The 20,978-nt window shown below is 39.7% G+C and overlaps 1 protein-coding gene across 2 annotated transcripts in view; it reads left to right on the forward strand.

Annotated features, from left to right (window-relative positions):
* SLC26A7 (solute carrier family 26 member 7) overlaps nucleotides 1-20,978 on the forward strand; it is a 156,202-nt gene that overhangs the window by 80,165 nt on the left and 55,059 nt on the right. For both annotated transcript variants that reach the window (XM_042466074.1, XM_042466075.1), the window contains exons 5-6: nucleotides 5,623-5,787; nucleotides 20,458-20,610. In XM_042466074.1, the coding sequence (XP_042322008.1) occupies nucleotides 5,623-5,787; nucleotides 20,458-20,610 (318 nt within the window). The remainder of the gene's footprint in view (nucleotides 1-5,622; nucleotides 5,788-20,457; nucleotides 20,611-20,978) is intronic.

Here is a 20,978-nt window from a genome sequence, read left to right on the forward strand (position 1 = left end):
ACGGTTCCCTGCCCTCAGGCTTACAATCTAAAAAAGACACGACACAAAAGGAGAAGGGAGTGGTGGTGGGGAAGGGGATCAGGTCCAGCAGTTCTTCTCAACCTCCAAGGCCTGGACCAAGGCAGGTGGACTGGAGGGAGGACTTGGCTTCTTGGAGCTAGCCTGCCTCTCTCTCCCTCAAGATGGTGGCTGAAGGGAGGGCTTATCTTCTTCCAGGCAGGCCTGGTGGAGCTAGCCTGCCTCTCTCTGCCTCAACTGCTTGCGTTCCTCTCTTCTATTGTGTCTTGTTATCTGTCCTGTTGTCCCTCTCATTTAGCCATTCACAAATTGGGTAAATAAAAAGTGGGGCATCCTGGTTGTGTTATAAGTACCTGAATGGCCTATGGGACTGCATGACAAATGTTCATATAATTATTCTTAAAAAGAGCGATTTGGGGTATTAAATAACATGGCTGTGGTTTTTATGGCATATAAAGGAGATTTTTTTTTTAAAAAAACCACATCCAACATTAAGTATACTTACTTTTTTTTAAAAGAGAAGTTTTATTGTATTTTGAAGTAGGCTGAGTTTTTGTTGTGTTTAGTGTAGGCTGGCCTCCTTGAGTTTTATTAGCCTTCACCATCTTACTAAATCGAAATAATTCTTCTGAAATATGTTTTGCTATCTAGAGATTTGGTAAAATAGAGTTCCATTTTGAACTAACTTTTCAAAATATTTGGAATGTAAACTTCCTTCTTTACTCCAGGGCTCCAGCATATTGCAGGATTATTTTGTCTGTTTAGTTCTGTAAGAATAATAGAATCTTACAGTCATCAGGTTGAAAGGGGGCATAAAGCTCATCTAGTCCAACCCCCTACCATACAGGAATGCACAACTAATACATCCCGAAAGATGCCCATCCAACTTCTCCTCTAAGACCTCCAAAGAAGGAGAGTATATCGCCCTCTGATGCAGTCTGTTCCACTGTCAAACAGCTCTTAAAGTCAATATGTTCTTCCTAAAGCTTTAGATGGGATCTCTTTTCTTGTGATTTGAATTTATTGGTTCATGTTCTAGGTTTTGCAGGAGCAGAAATCAAATTTCCTCCATCTTCCACCTGACATCCCTTCAGATATTTAAAGATAAATATTATCTCTATAGCTCCCTCCTTTCTGCCCTCGCTTCTCCATATCTTCAATCTCGCTCTCTCTACAGGCTTCTTCCCTTCGGACTTCAAACATGCTCTCATTTCCCCAATTCTGAAAAAACCTTCTCTCGACCGCTCCTCTTTGTCTAGCTATCGTCCGATTTCTCTTCTTCCTTTTCCTTCTGAGGTTTTGGAACAGGTTGTTTATTCTCGCTGTCTTGAGTTTCTTGAAGCCAACTCCATCCTCGATCCCTTTCAGTCTGGTTTCCTTTTACAGGCCAAGGCTAATGGCCTTTACTCTGTTCTGATCCTTCTTGATCTGTCTGCAGCCTTTGACACCATTGATCACTCTCTTCTAGTTAATATACTTTCTGACCTTGGGTTCTCAGACTCTGTTCTCGACTGGTTTAGTTCTTACTTGTCTGGCAGATCTTTTGCAGTGGTTGCTGGCGGTCAGACTTGTTCTCCTGTTCCCTTATCTGTTGGAGTTCCCCAGGGCTCTGTTCTGGGTCCCCTTCTGTTTTATCTCTACACACTGTCCTTAGGAAAACTCATTAGCTCTTTTGGCTTTTCCTACCATCTGTATGCCGATGACACCCACCTGTATCTTTCCGCCCCTGACCTTTCTCCAAGGCTTGAACAGCAAGTTTCATCTTGCCTCACAGCTGTCTCGCAGTGGATGCACCATCGGCGTTTGAAGCTCAACATGTCCAAGACAGAGCTTCTTGTCTTTCCTCCTAAGCCAACCAGTCAACTCTCCATTTCTGTCTCTGTGGACAACATTTCTATTCAACCAGTCCAGCAAGCCCGCAGTCTTGGTTTTATCTTTGATTCTTCTCTGTCGTGTATCCCTCAGATCCAGACCACAGCCAAGGCTTGTAGATTCTTTTTGTACAATATTGCCAAAATCCGACCATATCTCTCTGCCTCTACTGCCAAGATCCTGGTCCATGCCCTAGTGATCTCACGACTTGATTACTGTAACGTCCTCCTGGCTGGACTTCCTCTTTCTCACCTCTGTCCTTTAATCTCTGTTCAGCATTCAGCTGCACGCATTATCACTTCCACCCACCGCTCTGACCACATCTCTCCTGTGTTGGCATCCCTTCACTGGCTCCTCCTCCCTTTCCGCATTCAGTATAAGCTCCTGCTGTCGACATTTAAAGCCCTCCATGGACTGGCCCCTCCTTACTTATCAGACTTCTTTCTCCGCATCTTCCCACTCGGGAAGTAGTAGTCAAGGTCTGCTGACCCAGCCCAGGATTTCCTCTGTCCCATCCCGGATTCGCCCCTTTTCACTTGCTGCCCCTCACTCCTGGAACCTTCTTCTCCCACAAGCAAGAGCCACCACTTCTTTAACCAGCTTCAAAATGGAGTTGAAAACCATCCTGTTCAGAGAAGCCTTCCCAGGCATTGCATAGTTGTCGCTTACTATTTGATGTTCTTTTGGTGCCTGTTTATCAAACCATTTCCTGTATTGCTATGTACTGTATATGCATTATCCTACTTGAGAGTATGTATTTTCCCTGGAAAATGATTAACCATCCATTATGAAGCCAAGCCCTCCCTCCAGTCCATCTGCCTTGGTCCAGGCCTCGGAGGTAGAGAGGAACTGCTGGACCTCTTACCCTTTCCCTCCCTTCTCCTTCTGTGTCATGTCTTTTTAGATTATAAGCCCGAGGGCAGGGAACCGTCTAACTAAAAAGATTGCATGTACAGCGTTGTGTAAATTTACAGCGCTTCATAAATAAAGGTTAATAATAATAATAATAATAATAATAATAATAATAATAATAATAATAATAATGTGACATCCCAGTCTTCCCTTCTCCAGGCTAAACATAAATAACTCCCTCAGTTACTCCTCATAAGACTTGGTTTCCACCACCTTGGTTTCCATCATCTTGGTTGCCCTTCTGTGAACATGTTCATATAGACAAGAAAATGTACATGTCAAGATAGTGGCTGGCAAATTGCAAACTGGAAACAATTTCTAGATTAACCTCTTGCTGCTGCTTAAAAATTTCTGGTGGATGAGTATAATAGAAAGTGCTGGTGACTGACTTTTAAAGCCCAATATCATCTGGAATCAAGGTGCCATACATGCATGGAAAGCTGGTGCTTGGAATAAATTCAAAAGGCCATTTAGAGTGAAAGGCAGTGGTGACAAAAGTGTGAAGCTCCAACACGATTTTGTGGGCTCCCTGGTCCCCTGTGGATTAACAGTTGGATTTAAGCTAATGAGAGGACAAGAAGGAGATGGATAAAATATGATATAGTAGTGATTAAGGTGGGATAAATAATGTTAAATTAATTATATTCATGAAATGGAAACTATTTTAATAATTGTTTCATTTAAATGGTGATGTTTAATTTAATATTAACTATGAGGCTTATTGCATGCATGTAAATTCAGTTTACCTCTATCCTCTTTAAAATTTAATTCGGGCAGCATCCTGCTGTTACCAGATGGTTTTTGCCGCCGAATTTGCCATCTGAATACATCATGGGTCTAACCCCACTCCCAGAGCCGCTCCAGCAGCCATTTTTTTAAACTCTAAAAACTCCTGGATCTGAAAAGAGCCAGGAGGAGTGGCTCTGGAAGCGAGGATGTACCCGAGCTGTATTTGGGAGGCAAATTTGGTGGTAAAAAACCTCTGGTAACCTCAGGATGCTGCCTGAATTAAATTTTAAACTGAAGAGTTGAGATGAATTAACAAGCATGCAATAAGCCTCTATATTTCTTTTACTCCCTGAACATGAATTATTTTGTTCTTTGCAAACATCTTCTGAACAAATCTTGCCAAGAAAACCTGTGATAGGTTCACTTTAGTGTGAAGTTGGAAATGACTTCAATGCACACAACAACAAAATTATAGCAGCCTACATCAAACTACTGGAAGCTTAGTAGTGGATTGGAAATTTCTTTCCCCTTCTTTCCTCCTGCAGTTGCCTACACCACAATAAAACCACTATATGGGTTTTTAACCCTCATCCAGGCAAATACATTTGCATTGAGTGACTGAATCTGAGGAATAGGATTGCCAAGTCAGGAGCATCCTAGGCTCTGAGGTTCTAGGGCTCAAAACCTGAGATCTAGGGAGGTTCCCAAGGGCTGTCTGGAGTAGACATAGAAGAGGGAAGGATCATGCCAGGTGGATCTCTAGAATATCTATAACAGCTATAGCAGCTGGACACCTTGTTCTGACCTTAGGAATGAGTGAATTGCCACTGTGACAGCTGTGGTGGGCAGAACAGCAGGACACATGTGATCAGCCACCCAGCATTAGAACAGAGGGCTTAAAAAACCCTTTAGTGCAGCTTTTATTGCACTGGAGGATATAAAAATGTTCCATGTCCTCAGAGTATTTTTTTTGGTAGACAATTCACACAACCAGAACCAGAAAACAGATTGTCACATGAGGTGGGAACATTTGTTTGGAGTAGATATATACAGCTTTTGTTTGCAGAAATATAACCACTACAAGCAGAACAGATTTGCTGGGTTAATTTTTGCCCCTTCTGGAAAACAATTGTACATGTCAGATGGCTGAAACTTGGCAATCATTTTTACAATCCATCAGGACATAAAATTTCTACTTTGTAGGTCTAGTTCCGTGTGAATTTTTCAGGAAAATCGACTAATGCAGTAAGAACTGGGGGAAGTTATAAAAATTTAGAAAAATAAAGTAAAGTAAGATAATGGTAATAGCCCCAATTAGTTTAAACATAGTTTAAACATAAAAACAAAAGGACTAAAGTCACAACTGAGATCATGCAAAACTGGGGAAAACTAAGAGTGACTCCCAGTGAAAAGGATGAACTCACAGATAAAATTTTTTAAGCAGTCTTTATATTCAGAGAATGAGGAAATAAAGCAAAATTTATTGGAAAAGTTAAGCAGATTACAGGAATTCAGTTGACTTGAACTACTTGGAGCAATTCAAACAATTCCAATACATAAAAAAATACTTAAAAGGAGCTGCAGAGCTCAGAATAAAATAAGTTTTCATGCTACCATTTTCATTTCCCTTCCCTCTTGTCATGAAAATGTGATTCTGCGGCACTAAAAGGTCCCATGGATTAGGATTAAGTAGGTCCAGGTTACTTTAGATGGCTTACTTTCCCCCATAGTTTTATATGTTGAAGTAACTGAAAAAACAACACCCTAAGCCAATGTTCAGAGAAATCAATTTGCTGAATACATATTGGCAGAGCCAGCTGTTATTCTAACTAATCTCAGCACAGAGCCTGGTAAACCAGTGATATGAAAGAGATAGCATATAATAAATGTATGGAAGTGGACATGTGCTGAACGTTTGTCTGTGGTATATGCAATGCGTAATTCAAAAACTTTATTGTTTGACTAGCTCATGTAGCTATCTCACCTTGTTGTTTTTACTTTTCTAAAAATGGATGGATATATCGCTTTCTTACATTAGTACCAGTAACTGTGTCCTTCTGTAACCATCACTATATATCTTTGGTTTCTCAGGTAGCAATGTTTGTGCTGCACTTGGGTAGTGCCACCTTCTTGCTCACAGAGCCAGTGATAAGCGCAATGACAACGGGAGCAGCTACACATGTCGTGACTTCACAAGTGAAGTACCTTTTGGGAATGAAAATGCCATATATCTCAGGACCCTTGGGATTCTTTTATGTGAGTTCTTTTATGTGAGCTTATATACGAATTAACATGGTGTAGTAGGCTGAACATTGCACTATGATTTTGGAGATCAAGGTTCAATTCATGGAAACCTACTGGATCACCATGGGCAAGTCACATACTCTCAGCCCCAGAAACCCCCATGATAAGTTTTCTTTAGGGTCACCATAAGTCAGAAATGGTTTGAAGGCACACAACAACAATACAGCCATGCTGTTTCATATATTTTTATGGCCTCACATATTTGCATTTTAGCTAGAGTTGTAGGGTCAGGCCACAGCACTAGATTATCCTTTTGTTTAAAAAGAAATAAATATCCCACTACTTTAACATCTTAATGGAATGCCTAAAGGGGATCCTGGAATATCTGTATGTTTACATACACCCTCATTTTTCTCTTAGGAGCTTTAGTTATAGCTTCTCTTTTCTATGCACATAGGATTACTTTTCCTATGTAATAGGAAGTGGTCTCATAAGTTGCTATATTTAGGTAGGAATATCTAATTTCCCAAGGGTGGGTCTTATCCTAATTCCCAAATAGTTGTGCTCTACCTTGACTACTGTACTTCCTTGTATAATTGGATATTTCAAAAAGAATAAAGTGTGTGACATCGCACATAGAAGTTCATGGAAGCCCTGTAACGATAACCCTACCCTAAGTTTTTTTTTAAAAGAAAAGACAAATGAAGTTTTTTTTGGCCACTGTTTTAGCAACAGCACAATTTAAATTAATTTTATTTTAATATCCCAGTTATTTATATTAAAAGTATTGAGAGGAATCACATTGTTTATTCACCAGGTTAGTTGGGTTGCATTTGTCAATAAATTTATGAATGGATTACAGTTTGATGAATGCTTTTTATGGCCAGAAAAATGTAGAAATTGCATATGTACTGTATTTTCTGACGTATAAGACTACTTTTTAACCCAGGAAAATCTTCTCAAAAGTTGGGGGGGTCGTCTTATACGCCAGGTGTCATTTTATAGGGCAAACTGGAGAATCTGTGGTCGCCGCATATGGTGGGGGGAACTAAAAAAAATGGCCACGGGCACATCCCCGCCATATGCAGCGATCGTATGAAAGCAGCTACTGCTCTGATAGTCTTGGAGACAGGGAGGGCTGGGCAGGCAGGGAGAGCTGACCAGTCTAATCAGGCTTTGTATACAAGTTTTCCTGCTAAGTATCTGCATGTCATAAACATTTGAATTAAAATTACCATATTGAAATCAAATCTGATTTTTAAAATTTTTTATTTGGTGTGCATTGGAAGAGGGGTAGTCTTATACGGCGAGTATATCCCAAACTATATTTTAACTAGAAAAGTTGGGGGTCGTCTTATACGCCCAGTCGTCTTATATGCCGGAAAATACGGTAAGTAAGAATTTGATATATAGACACCTTCCAGTCTGGCCTCTGCAGATATTTTAGACTGCAACTCCTATTAGTCCCAGCCAGAATGGCCAATAGTTAGGAATGATGAGGTTTGTCACAAAAACATCTAAGGGTTTTAGGTTGTTCCATGGGCAGAATTTACTATTCATTTTTAATTCACCATTTGGCGTGCACTATTCAAGGTAACTAAACAATTCAGCAGTACTGAAACATGATAAAAACACAATAAGGCAAGACAACAGGAAAAATCAAGCTCAGAATCAGGGTGACTAGATGTCCTAACCTCAAAGGAGAAGCAGCACAGTTAATAATAATAATAATAATAAAAATTTTATTTTTATCCCGCCCTTCCAGGGATCAGGGCGGCTTACAACAAGATTAAAATACATACAATGCAAGACAGATTAAAAAATCCATAAAATACAATAACAAATAAAAAGCCCCTATAGCCCAACCTCATGGCCACGGAAGAGGAGGGAGGCCCACAGGATATTTATTCGGGGAATGCCTGCTGGAATAGGAAGGTTTTGAGATCCTTCCTAAATTGGGCCAGGGTGGTAGATGAGCGGAGCTCAGTGGGCAGCTTATTCCAAAGGGCTGGGGCAGCTGTGGAAAATGTCCTCCGCGAGGTGGAGACTAATCTGGCCCCAGGCACCTTCAGTAATTGCTGCCCAGACGTTCTGAGGGTGCGGGGCGGAATGTACGGGGAGAGACGGTCCCTTAGGTATCCTGGGCTCAAGCCATTTAGGGCTTTATAGGTAATAACCAACCCCTTATATTGGGCTCGGAAGCGAATGGGCAGCCAATGGAGGTCCCAGTTCAAGAAAAATGTAGGCTATTATAAAATAAAAGCTTGCGTATTTATTTATTTATTTATTTATTTATTTCAAGGATTTATATCCCACCATTCTCCCACAACGGGATTCAAGCTAAAAAACCCACAAGTATAAATATAAATTCATGCTTCTTAGTTATGCTCACATTGGAGGACTATTTTTTTGGAATTCCTCCGGGACAGAAGGTTGACTTGTAAGACATGTCCTGGAAAAGGAGGATGTCTGTTCACCCTGCTCAGAATAATCACAGCATCAGAAGAAAAGTTTTTAAAATGTCACTTATTAAAAAAAAGATGTATTGTTGCTGTTTGTTGAAAATAATACTCAGAAAACATGAATTTAAAATCCAGGAACTATTCATTCTTTTTTGGGACTCAGCAAATATGATTAACTGTGTATTAACTGTTCCTTAGTATGAAGCATATGCCTTTATCATTTGTGAACACAAATATTTTGTATAAATGTCAAGGAAACAGATAATGCCATCTGGTGGTGGTTATTGATATTTAAATACAATGTGGATGCTAGAATGCATAGTATGATATAAAGAATAAGTAACTGCACCAATAATAGGGAATTTCTGTTACCATCTCTCTTATTCAGGCTTGCCTATGTTTTGAATATTTCTTAAGCTTATAATTAGCTACCAGTCTTTTCAACATCTTTTGGTTTTCTGTTCTCCACTATATGAATTTGCTTTTACTTCTCAGACTTTTTTCTTGCTTATCTTCAGTAGACACGCTCAGAGTCTCAGCATGTGTCCATGTGCTACACTTAAATAAATAAATGTTATTTGCTGAAATATTAGCAGCGCTTCATCCACATTGCAGAAATAATCCAGCTTGATGCCTCTTGAACTGCCATGGCTCAATGCTATGGAATTGTCGAGATTGTAGTTTGTTGTGGTACAAGAGCTCCCTGAAGAAAGCTAAATGTCCCTCAAAACTACAATTCTCAGAATTCCATAGCACTGAGCTATGACAGTTAAATTGGTGTCAAATTGGATTATTTCTTCATTGTGGATGCAACCCAGGTCAACCCTTTTAGCACATTTCTTCACTGCTTTTTACATCTTCTGCATTCTTTTTTTCACTGCCTATTGAAAAAACCCTGCAGAGGAAGAGAATGTTCTAGGGTGAATGTGGGCAACATTCAGGTATCCTGGACCTCACTGTTGCTCTGTATGAGAACATGACCTACTGCACACCCAACATTCTCCTGCATCTTTAAACTATAATAATAATTAATAATTTGTTTTATTTATATACCGCTATTCCAAAGATCATAGCGGTGAACAGCAAGTAAGCTAATTAGCAAGTAAGCTAATTTGCCCCCAACAGTCTGGGTACTCATTTTAGCGACCTCGGAAGGATGCAAGCCTGAGTCGAGCTTGGGCCCTTTTGCTGGTCTTGAACTCGCAACCTTGTGGTTTCGAGTGAATGGCTGCAGTACAGGCATTTAACCACTGCGCCACCAGGGCTCCATAAGGAGAAGCTCAGTCATGATGGAAAAGAGGCCCTTTCATACAGCACAACTATAGCACTATAAGTCTATTTTATTTGTCACAGCAACATGCTATGAAATCATGGGATTTGTACTTTGGTAAGATATTAGAGATCTCTGGCTGAAAATTCTAAATACTCCCAGAGAAGATCCCAGGATTCCATAAAATGTCACCAAGGTAGTCAAAGTGGAATTATAGAGCTGTAATGGTGCACTGTGAAAGAAACCAAGCTGTCTTTTCTGGGTATCTTGGTGCCATTTCCAAACTTTCCAATGATGGAACCTGATAAACAAATGAAAAATTTCTGATACTGTAACACAACATGAAAAAGTTACTTATTCACACTACAATTTCTAGAATTTCTCAGTCAGATGAGCACTATAGGGACTCAAAAGCCTAACTTTTCCTGTGTTCTGGACTGCAATTTGAAAACTTTGGTCCAAAACACACTGCAGAAATAATCCAGTTTCAGACCACTTTCACTGCCCTGGCTCAGTGCTAGGGAATTCTGGGAACTGTGGTTTTGTGAGATATTTAGACTTCTCTGTCATCTGTTCTCTGGTGCCACAATAAACTACAATTCCTAGGATTCCCTGGCACTGAGCCTGCACAGTTAAAGTGATCTCAAACCGGATTATTTCTGCAGTGTTTTGGACTTTTGTTTCAGTTGCTTGCATTCACTTGTCCATCTTTCTTTCTTTCTAATTCCAAAGGATGTAATAAACAAATCTACTCTTGTCAGAAATTCTTTTAAGGGAGAAGTTTTTCCCCCTAAAAAAAGATTTATTATTTAGTGTTATATGTGATATATTTGTAATAATAATAATAATAATAATAATAATAATAATAATAATAATAATTATTATTATTATTATTATTATTATTATTATTATTATTTGTATACCGCCCTATGGGAAACCAATCCGGGCGGTTGACAACAGTAAAATATAAAATATAACAATTAAAAACACTTTATCCCTCCCCCTCTTAAGACAGTATTAAACAGTATGACATATTAAAAACACAATATCAAAGCATAAAAACAACATTTAAAAACTAAAAACCCTGATATCCCTGATATGATTGTTTAAAAGTTTCCTTTTATTTTTGTTAGAAAGGTGCCTCCCCCTTAAAGGGGCTGTTAAAAATTAAACACAAATTCCGTTTACATGTCTCCACATATGGGCTGATTTGGAGAGGGCTCAGCCTTGTCTCTATCCAGAAGACCATGCAATACATCTGATAATTTGAGTTGCCATGGCATTAGTTTTATATGAAAAATAGACTTCGGTAATTATGTGCAGCTCAGCAGGCACAAGTGCACAGCAAAAGGCAAATTTGGCAGTCACTTCATTGTTCTGTGCTTTTCTCTTTCTCTCTTAAAAAAACCAACTTCATAATTTTAGCACGTTGCCCAATCTTCTTTGTTTTATGTTCCTTTTCACAACCTCCACTTATTGAAGCCTTTCTCTCTCTTTTTCTTTTTTGGCTTGAACAACCTGAGGGCTCCAAAGCAACACTCAAGACTGTTAATAAAGTGGAGTAAGAGAGTCATAAGGAAAACAATCCAATAAAATGTTTTATTTTATAGAATGAGATCATAATTCAGTCTGAACAAATGAGATGTATATGGAGAGAACCAACCTGTTCTGATGATCCCGTGGGATGCATAAGTATCACAGATACATTGTAAACCACCAGTTGATATCAAACTACAACTGGGTTCAACAAAACTTTCTTAAATATAAATTTCTGTTTAAGAAAATCTTTAGAGGGGCTTAATAGACCTGGGAGAGTGTAGGCTGCAAGGTACAACTTGAGGGCTGTTGGACTTGTCTTCCTCCTAGGTGGCAGGGAGACCACACCATAGCCTGTGTCCATGTGGATTCTATAGACATTGCATATCTCAACAGGCAGGAAGGGTGGTGGTGCTCACTGGATAACAAATGGGTTGTCTGATATCCGAATCCACTGCCCTATGCCTGGTCAAGCCTGCAGAGCTGTAAAAATTGAAGTTGTGGCCTTTTGTTCTCCAACTATTTTGTAGTCTGTGTTGTCCTCCCCTGTTCTTGCATTCACCACTTACTGCTAGTTCTGTAAGCTACAGTCACTGTTAGAAAGAATAAGGAGACTATAGCAGCATAGGATATTCATATTGTTATATACCATGTTGAGCTGTTGATCCATTTCTAGTTCAGGATTTTCTACACTTTGCATGAGGGGCAGGTAACTGCAGAGACTCTGTGTGTGTGTGTGTGTGTGTGTGCGTGCGTGCGCTCGTGCACTTTTCATCCTCATGGCAGGCCACCTGTCCTCCAAATCAGCCCAAACCAAAGCCGGAAATAACTTTTGGTTTTCTTTTCAGGTTTTTTTTAATGATATGAGAGTGCTAAGTGTTAGGGTGTGTGTGTTTCAGCTATAGGATCCATTGGAAGTGATTTCCCAGTTTTGGCTGTTTCTCCCAAGTTTGGATGTGTTGCAGAGGCTTCAAAGGGTCTGATGGGAGACTAAAGGATAAGATGCTTACATTGGAATTATAGTCAAAACTTAACTTTCCCAATATCTGCTCTATCTATATATATTGAATTGGAGTCCTGAGGCTAAATCTAATTTAGACCTAATTAGACTAGACCTAGGAGCTCATCTCTTGGTGTTTTAAATGAGCTTCAGCCACCCGGACTGCAGCTGGAGCATGGGATGGAGGTGGGGATCATCACACACTAAATCACTGCCAAATCGCCAGCCACCATCAGCCTGAGTCCCAGTCAGGTCTAAGCCGCACTCCGCCAGCACTTGGACCTGGGCTGATGGCAGCTGGTGAATTGGTGGTCATTTAGTGTGCAATAATCCATCCTGCCTCCATCCTGCATCCCGGCTCCAGCCCAGGAGGCTGGAGCTGATTTAAAATGTCAAGAGATAAGCTCCCTACTGAATCAGTGATAACATGGTAAGTCAATACTTATGTAAGTCCATTGGTTTAGTTGGCCTTCTGTATCCAGCTGGCCTTCTATATCCACAGATTCAATCAGCCATGGTTCAAAAATATTCACACACAAAAATTCCAAAAAACAAACCTTGATTATGCCATTTTATACAAGGGACACCATTTGACCTTAAAGTCATTTCTGACACATGGCAACCCTAAGGTGAGCCTATCATGGGGTTTTCTGGGGATGGGAGTGTGTGACTCACCCAAAGACATCCAGTGGGTTTCCATGGCCAAGTGAAGAATCAAACTCTGATCTCCAAGGTTGTAGTTTAACACTCAGGCACAATACGGAATCCACCAGTTTACTACGCTATTGTATATAATGGGACAAGCATTTCATAGATTTTGGTACACACTAAGGATGCTGGAACCACACCTCAGTGGATACCAAGGGCCCAGTGAACTCTATTTGGGAATAACATGCTGATACCAAGGGCCCAGTGTACTCTATTTGGGAATAACATGCTGATACAGAGGGATAACATGGGTAAAATGGTCTTCATGGCTCTTCTAATGTCCTAATATACCTGTTCCCATGGAAACATGAGTTTACATACTTTGGGCTAAATCTAGTTGTCCCAACTGGATAGATTAAATGAATCAATGGGAACATGGCAAATCAACACTTACGTAAACTCCACTGATTCCCCAAACACTTGTCCCCTGATTTAACACACTTTATACACTTTGACAGAAATCTCATTGTTAGTCCTAACTAGAGCATACTCATTGAATAGATGAGAACTTGATAAGTCAACAATTACATTGGATTGATCTACTCTGTTTAGGACTAACTGCTAGATTTAGATCCCTGTGCTTGCTTCCCATTGTCTACCTCATCATTTCTGCTTAATGAACCTATGAAATTTTAGAGTGCAAATTCCATGTCATATGGAAAGGGAAGGGCTGGCCCTACCATTTGGCAGAGTGAGTTGTTAGAGGGAATTGCTAGAGGGCAGAGGTATGAATTTCAGGCAATCTGTCCTGCATTCTCTGAGTTGCCTGCTACTTACAGGAGAGGTGGAGAATATTGATCCCCATGTCAAAGTAAGATTCTTCTAGACTCCAGAGGAAAGGTGGGGGATCCATCTTGTCCTTACCTTCAGACGACTAGATATATTGGGATATGTGTAAGAAGAGGGTAGAGTTATAATTTGTGATATGTTAGAGTTTACAGCTGCACCATTCTTCATGCTGGTATGCTGTATGTTCATGTACAAATGCTGAGGAAAAATGTAGCTTTGTTATTTCCTCCACTTCTTCCACAAAGATGCTGCCCACACATAATGGCAGGATGGTGCCACATATATTTTTCAAAGTGGCTACTTCAGGCTGGCCTTGGCTCTCTGCTGAGCCTTGAAAATTCCAGCAAATGAAGTTTTAACTATAAATCATTCAACTTCCAACCATACTTTTTGGGACAAGGGGTGGCAAGATGCCACCTGAAAGCTGGAATGCTGTGTTGCAAGTTTTCAGAAAATGAGACTATCTGAAAAATTCAAAATATTAAAACTGAGTGTTCTTGGTTAGGACCTGGTCTCTTAATTTTTTTTATAAACGAGTTTATGAATGAGGTTTTAAACCTAAATTGTTTTTGCAAAGCAGCTTTATTCCCGATCTGTGTTGCATTTGGCTATCAAAAGTTGAAGAGAAGCATTTTTAAGCAATACAATGGAGGGATTTTTTCTTTTGGCTTGTAAAAGTGGATTGATTTTAGAGTAGGCTCCAGTATTTAGACTAAATTGTTTGCTTTCATAGCTGCTCCTGTTTGGAGATCTAGCCTTAATGGTTTATCTCTACACTTATATTTGCTGGCATTCCAGTATCTCTAGTCCTTATGCTTTGTTGAAAATGCCCTGCTGCATTATAAAACTACAATCTGACAGATTTTGATAGTCGAGTGTTTTTCCAAACCTCAGTACATCAATAGTGGATCTGAGTCTCATTTTTATAACTCCAAAGAGCATTTTGTCTGTGCAGTTCTGTTGTGCATGTACATTTTGCCATAGGATGCACTCTGGAGCCTGGAATGCTACACCATCTAATCTTTAGCTCCACTGAACGGCCACAGAGTATAATTGTGGCTTCCATTTGGGGTGACTAAAAGTAATGATGCATCACATCAGTCTAGTTTTTTTTGGGGGGGGGGCTTTGTCATGGTGGTGACCCCCCAAAAGAACATGTTTAGCCCTGGAAAATGTTTTTAAAGTACCTCTTAAATTTGTTGTATTGGTGATTTTTTTTTGCAAAAGAATGGTGTGATAGGGACCCCAAGATCCCCCAATGTGGACCCCCCAAATTGTCCAAAACACATTCAAAGGGTAGTTCCCCTTCCTGCCACAGAGGAGGGCTATACTCATCCATAATCTTTGGCTGTGTTGACTAGAACTGATGAAGGTTACAGTCCAACAACCCCTGGATGAACATATGTTCTCAATTCCCGTCATTGACAATGGGCTGTATGGCACTTGTATGTGAAGAGCTTCGTGACTTCAGAAACCTTTCAAATGCCTTGGAATTAAAAGATTGCATGGATGAAGTATTGCTGAACTGCAACTCCCAGCTGTTACGTCCAATGTTGGGGGGTCCTGGAAGCTGCAGACCAATAATAACTGGAGCCTACAGTGGTCTACACAAGAAATAGATGATTGTCCTTGAAACAGAAGATTGGTCCCTGTAAAGTGAACCTTATACAAGGAAAAAAGTGGGATATAAAACAAACAAACAAACAAATAATAAAGGCACAAATAAGATTTGCAACCACCATAGTTCTCGCTGTGGAAATTGTTCTAAAAGAGGTTCATACCTAACTGTTCTTTTTAGACCTCCAGTAAATGTGTCAACTCTTTCTTTTCAGTAGTGCTACTCAAATTCCTCTTTTTGTGCTGGTTGGGTATATGTATAGATTTGTTGGATACATAAATTGTGTGTGTGTGTGTGTTTGCATACAAACATACAAACATATACATACATACATAAACATACATACAGTAGCTCTGTGGTAGATGAGTTTTGTTCACGTAGCATTTGCTTTTTTTAAAAATTGCTCATATGCTGCTGTGGTTAGTAAGTGAGATGTTATTAAATAAATAAAAATGATAAAAAAAAAACAATAATTTTGCACTATCCAGGTCTCAGTGACATAATAACAACAGTCTGTCTGGCATCACTTGTCCAGTATGTTTTGCAACCTCTAATTATCTCTTTTGCAGTCTACCATTCGCTGAGCTTCATATTTTGTCCCTTATTATAGCAGACCAGAGCAACCTCTCTTCATGAACTATACGTTGTGTCCAGGCCTGGTTGCATTGAACTGCATTAGTCACAAAGCAGTGTACATCAGTCATGACTATCATGATCATCATCATTACCACCATCTTTAATACCCTGCCTTTCTCCCCAAATCAAGACTTTACCAGTTAAGACAAATGCAATATAATTAAAATATTTAAAAGGTCACCATCAAAAGGGAATTAAATTATCAATATCAAAAGTAATTTTAAATAAATAATTAAGAATAAAAAATGGGTTGATAATAATACAATGAAAAATGTAGCAACTTCTTAAAAGCCCTTGCTTTAAATATACCCAACTTTTAAAACCTGTCAGAATAATAACAACAATATGACCAACAACAATGTTGCTTGTCAACTGAAGGAAAGCAGAGAAGGGGATATTTTACCATCCCGGTCATTAGAAAGGAAGTTCTGCAATGTAGGGGCAGCCACCAAGAAGGTCCTATTTTATGTCCCTGCCAGCTGTGCCTGTGAAAGTAGTGGGCATGAGAGAAGGGGCCACAAGTCCTGAGCATCTCAGGGCATGGCTGTGCTCATATGTTGGGAGATATGATATGTCTGGTAGCTTGGACCTAAACCAAATAGGGCAGGAGTTCCTAACCTTTTGTCTTGCGGAGTCCTTTTTAGAATCACTTTCTATGGCAGAGCCCCTAAGAGGCCTACCCTATGTCTTACAAGTTTTCTGGTTTTCTTACATTGATTCTATTTTTTGTTTCTTATTCTTTAATTTCATTCAATTTTTATTTCTTTCATTTTTCTGGAGCGGCCACAGAGCACAGGTTGGGAACCGCTGAATAGGGTGTTATAGTTCATAAACAGCACTTTGAATTGTGTCCAGAAACAATAGTTGTTACAATAGCAGTAGCTGCCACAACTATTGTTTCTGGGCATAATTCAGAGTGCTGGTTATGAACGACAACACACAAGTACAATGCGCCCGTGTCATATGCAGGTGCACCATACGCAGCTTTCAGCTTATGCTGAAAGAGGCAATGGCATGTGCACCTGTGGCATCTGCACCGCGCTGCACCATGGGCACAAGCCTCAATGGTTTTCAGTGGGGCTTGAGCATATGTGGCATTTCCCTTGGTGTTGGTCTGGGATGGATCCCCTGTGTAAGGGAAGGGCGCACTGTATCACTACATCTGGATCCAGTGGTGGCTGGTGGCTTCCATGTCAATTGGGCATTGAATCATCTCAATTTTTGTTGAAGTTGCCATCATAAATTTAATTTAATTTAAGTGTCTGAGCTCCTTGAAAATTCAGACTACAATTGCTTTATAATGAACTCCTTTAGTCCTGCTCTCTTTTTAGCCTAAAAGCTAGAGTGAATTCACCACCACATTGAAGGCACCAGCCACCATTATCTGGCTCTAACACTCTTCTTGGATAATGCCACTGGCCAAGAAGAGTAAGCAGTTAATGGTGTGTGTGTGTGTGTGTGTGTGTGTGTGTAGATATGTGTTTCCCCAGCAGGATATAACTCACCTCTATTAGCATTCATGGGGAATTTATGAATGTTATCTTCACTGGAATTAATAAACACTGGAATGTCCCTGTGTTTAGCTTACCTTATTAAAGTAGAAGAAATAGCTGCATCAATCATTTGCAAATGAATGGCTATGTATGCCAGCTGTTATTTAAAGTTTCTTATGTACCACAGGATTAATATAGAGCAAGAACTGTAATGCATGTTGTTCAGAAGTGAATCCCTTTCCTTTTTGATGTATAGAATTGTATGCATCTTTGTCCTTGATACAGTGTGTGATGGTTTAAATAGCTGGGAGTGTTCATTCCAAGTATTCATTTTCAGATAACAGCAGCCAGCTGAAATGTAAGACTGTTAAACTTATCATAGCAGTGCATATTCTTGCACCCATTTTTTTTCAATTTAAAAGCCCAATGATACAGCCAGGCATAGTGTAATTACACAGGTACCTACTCTTTTGTACGATAAGAGTAAACAATGAAACTTGGAAGAGGTCTGGATACAGTGTAAGCTAACTTCTCAGACTCTGCTCTTAGGATAGATTTGTTGCCCTGTCAGGGCTTGGCAAAATCAACTTTTTGCACTACAATTCCCAGGATCTTAACTAATCATGTTGGCTGGGGGATTCTTAGAGTTATAGACCAAATGGGTAGCTTTTTCAAGATCTGATCAAGATTACAGAAATACTAAAGAGTCTGTAGGGGACGAAAGTGCCCCATGGGAAATGTGCCATGTGGTGAGAGTGTGCTGCAACTCTTGCTCTATCCATGTTGATCCTATGAGGTCATTTACTACAGGCAAATAGTTGTAGCAGACAAAGCAGTAAACAATGCAAAATTGGTGGTGGTGATGGTCTGCAAGTACCAAGACAATAGCAGAATGAAGTGATGATATTAATCCAGAAAATTGCTGTCTTTAAGTTCCCAAATTAACCCCCATTATTTCAGGATGTCTTCATAAATCCTTAAAAACATTTTGTCTCCAAATGGGCTGGCAAACGTGGCCTGTCTTCAACAAGAGCCATGTGTTTGAAATAAAAGTTATAAATCTTTGGCTATGTCATCTTTTAATAATTGATGGTGGGACCTAGTCCAGGTCTTCTTGCTTGCTTGTTTGCTAGCTGTTTTTTTGGATCTGTCTATTGGTAGCTTCTGAGCCCCTGATGACTTTGCTGACATTCTGATATGACAGTCCAAGTTTCTGTCTTTTGTCCTGGTCAGTCACAGCTCCCGGTGGGGCACGGAGCCTAAGCCATATACCCATTATAACATATATTTCTGTGCAGCTGTGTCATTCTAGCTGCCAAGTTCCAAGCCATCTCATATAACATTTTCATTGTTTGATTGTATAAAAACAACATATGGGTAAAAGTTGTGTTTTTTTGCTTACCCATCCAAATATCTGACTCATCCACAAAATGGATCCCCCCCCCACTGATTTTACACCAAGCATGAAAAAGAGGCAACCCCTTATTATGACAAATATCTCCATATGATGCAATCGTGACTAGGTTAACCTGACCTTGGCATGTAGTGGATGTCTAGATTAGTAGAACCATGGCAATGCCCTATAAGTTTTTGTTGAAATACATAATTAACAAGTTAATACACACACATTAAATGCATAAACAGAAGACATATATGTTCTAACCACATTACAAATATGATGTCTCTTGAGTTTGGAATATAACCAGTTTCTCTGTTCCTGGAGGAGGGACCATGTCTCTCCATCCTTTCCCTGAGCCTGGCATTTTAAATATGTACTAGATTTTGGTATAAACATCCTGAATTGTTTTTATCTCTGCTTCTGCTTCATTTCTCTGATTCTTTACATCTCTCTCTCTCTCTCTCTCTCTCTCTCTCTCTGTGTGTGTATGTATATGCACGCACGCCCTCCCCCCCACTATTTTTATCATCCAAAGGGAAATGGATATGCATGCAAGTTTGTGGAGTTTAATGCAGTGCCCTATAATTCTCAATGTATTAATGCCAGTGGTTTTTTTTTTTTAACATACACTTGCATAATTCTATTATGAAGGGTATCCACATGTGAATACTGGGAAGGAATCAGGCCTTGCTTATGCACATGTTGCAGGAGAATATAATAGCCTTAGGCATCTGGTTCCATCCTGGCTTCTGAGGGAGAGAGGGGGTGGGCCAATCCCACCAGGCCTCCCCAAAGGAACTGAGCCCTTCCCAGAAGGCATCTGGCTCCATCCTCCACTCCCTTCCCCTTTTGTGTCATGTCTTCTTAGATTGTAAGCCTGAGGGCAGGGAACCCTCTAATTAAAATATTGTATGTACAGTGCTGTGTAAATTTACAGCACTATATAAATAAAGCTTAATAATAATAATAATAATAATGTTGTTATTGTGTGCTTTCAAGGTATTTCTGAGTTATAGTGACCCTAAAGTGAATCTATCACAGGGGTTTCTGGGACTGAGAAAGTGTGATTACCCAAGGTTACCCAGTGGGTTTTCATGGCAGAGCAGGAATTCAGACCCTATTCTCTGATAGACAGGTTCACCTTAAGAGTCCAGCACTGAAGCTACTGACCATCAACCTTCTTATAGCTGACTGTTTCATTTACTCCCTGACCCCCATTCCTGTACCTTTAACAGCATCTTGTTCTGGAGGCATTATCAGTGCATAACACTTATACTAACACCATGAATGCCATGGTATGCTGATTACTGAAGGACAAGATGCAGGTCAATTGCTAAATTTGTTGGTGTCTTTCATACATTATGAAATGTAGGCATATTTTGGGTTGGATCCAGACATCCAATGAGCAGCTTGCTGCTTTTAGGATGCTCTGCTAGAGAATGGAGTGGGGACAAGCAAAATTTGTGCATTCTTTCTCTCCTCTACAGCTCCCTATTATCACCTAAAAAGCTTTTCCTGAAGGTAGGTGTCTCTCTCTCTCTGTGTTTTTCTAAAAGAGAATGTGAAGTTTCACTAGAGAATTGGAAGGTTCTGTCTGTATGTTTGAACTACAGCTTTCAGAATTCCATAGCCAGCATGGTGATGCAAGGGACTCTGGGAACTGTAGTAATAAGCCAAAGTCAGATTCATGTGACTGTTTTCCCTGACATATCGGGATGTGACATACCACAATTGTTGTTTGGATGACATTTTGCCTTTGTTTCTACAACAGATTTATGCCTACATCTTCGAAAACATCAAAACTATTCAGCTGGAAGCTCTGCTGCTGTCAGTGCTGAGCATTGTAATCCTTGTTCTTGTGAAAGAGCTGAATGAGAAGTTTAAAAGAAAAATTAAAATGGTTCTTCCCATTGATTTGGTTTTGGTAAGTAAGCATAAAATTAGGGTTTATTCTGTTTCTGGAAGTGGTGAGCCTGCCAATGAGTGCAGGGCAAATCTATGTGGTTTTGCCATTAGGATAATGGTTTAAACAGTTTTGATAAACACAGGTGTACTATTTCCCAGCAGATTTTGCACAAGTAATGGATTAGATAAATATAACACAACATAAAACAGTGCTGGACTGGTTTCAGCTCTGAGCTTTGAACATTTTAATGCTTGTTAACTGTAGCTTGTAAATGTACCCATGCAATATTACACCTCAAAAGTAAGGCACAATTTTTTTTCCTCCTGTGACACAGTGTATGCATTATTTATATTAGCCTATTTTCTTTATAAAAATGCTCTGACCAT

Source organism: Sceloporus undulatus, chromosome 4 (genome assembly GCF_019175285.1).
Source record: "Sceloporus undulatus isolate JIND9_A2432 ecotype Alabama chromosome 4, SceUnd_v1.1, whole genome shotgun sequence".
NCBI lineage: Eukaryota > Metazoa > Chordata > Lepidosauria > Squamata > Phrynosomatidae > Sceloporus > Sceloporus undulatus.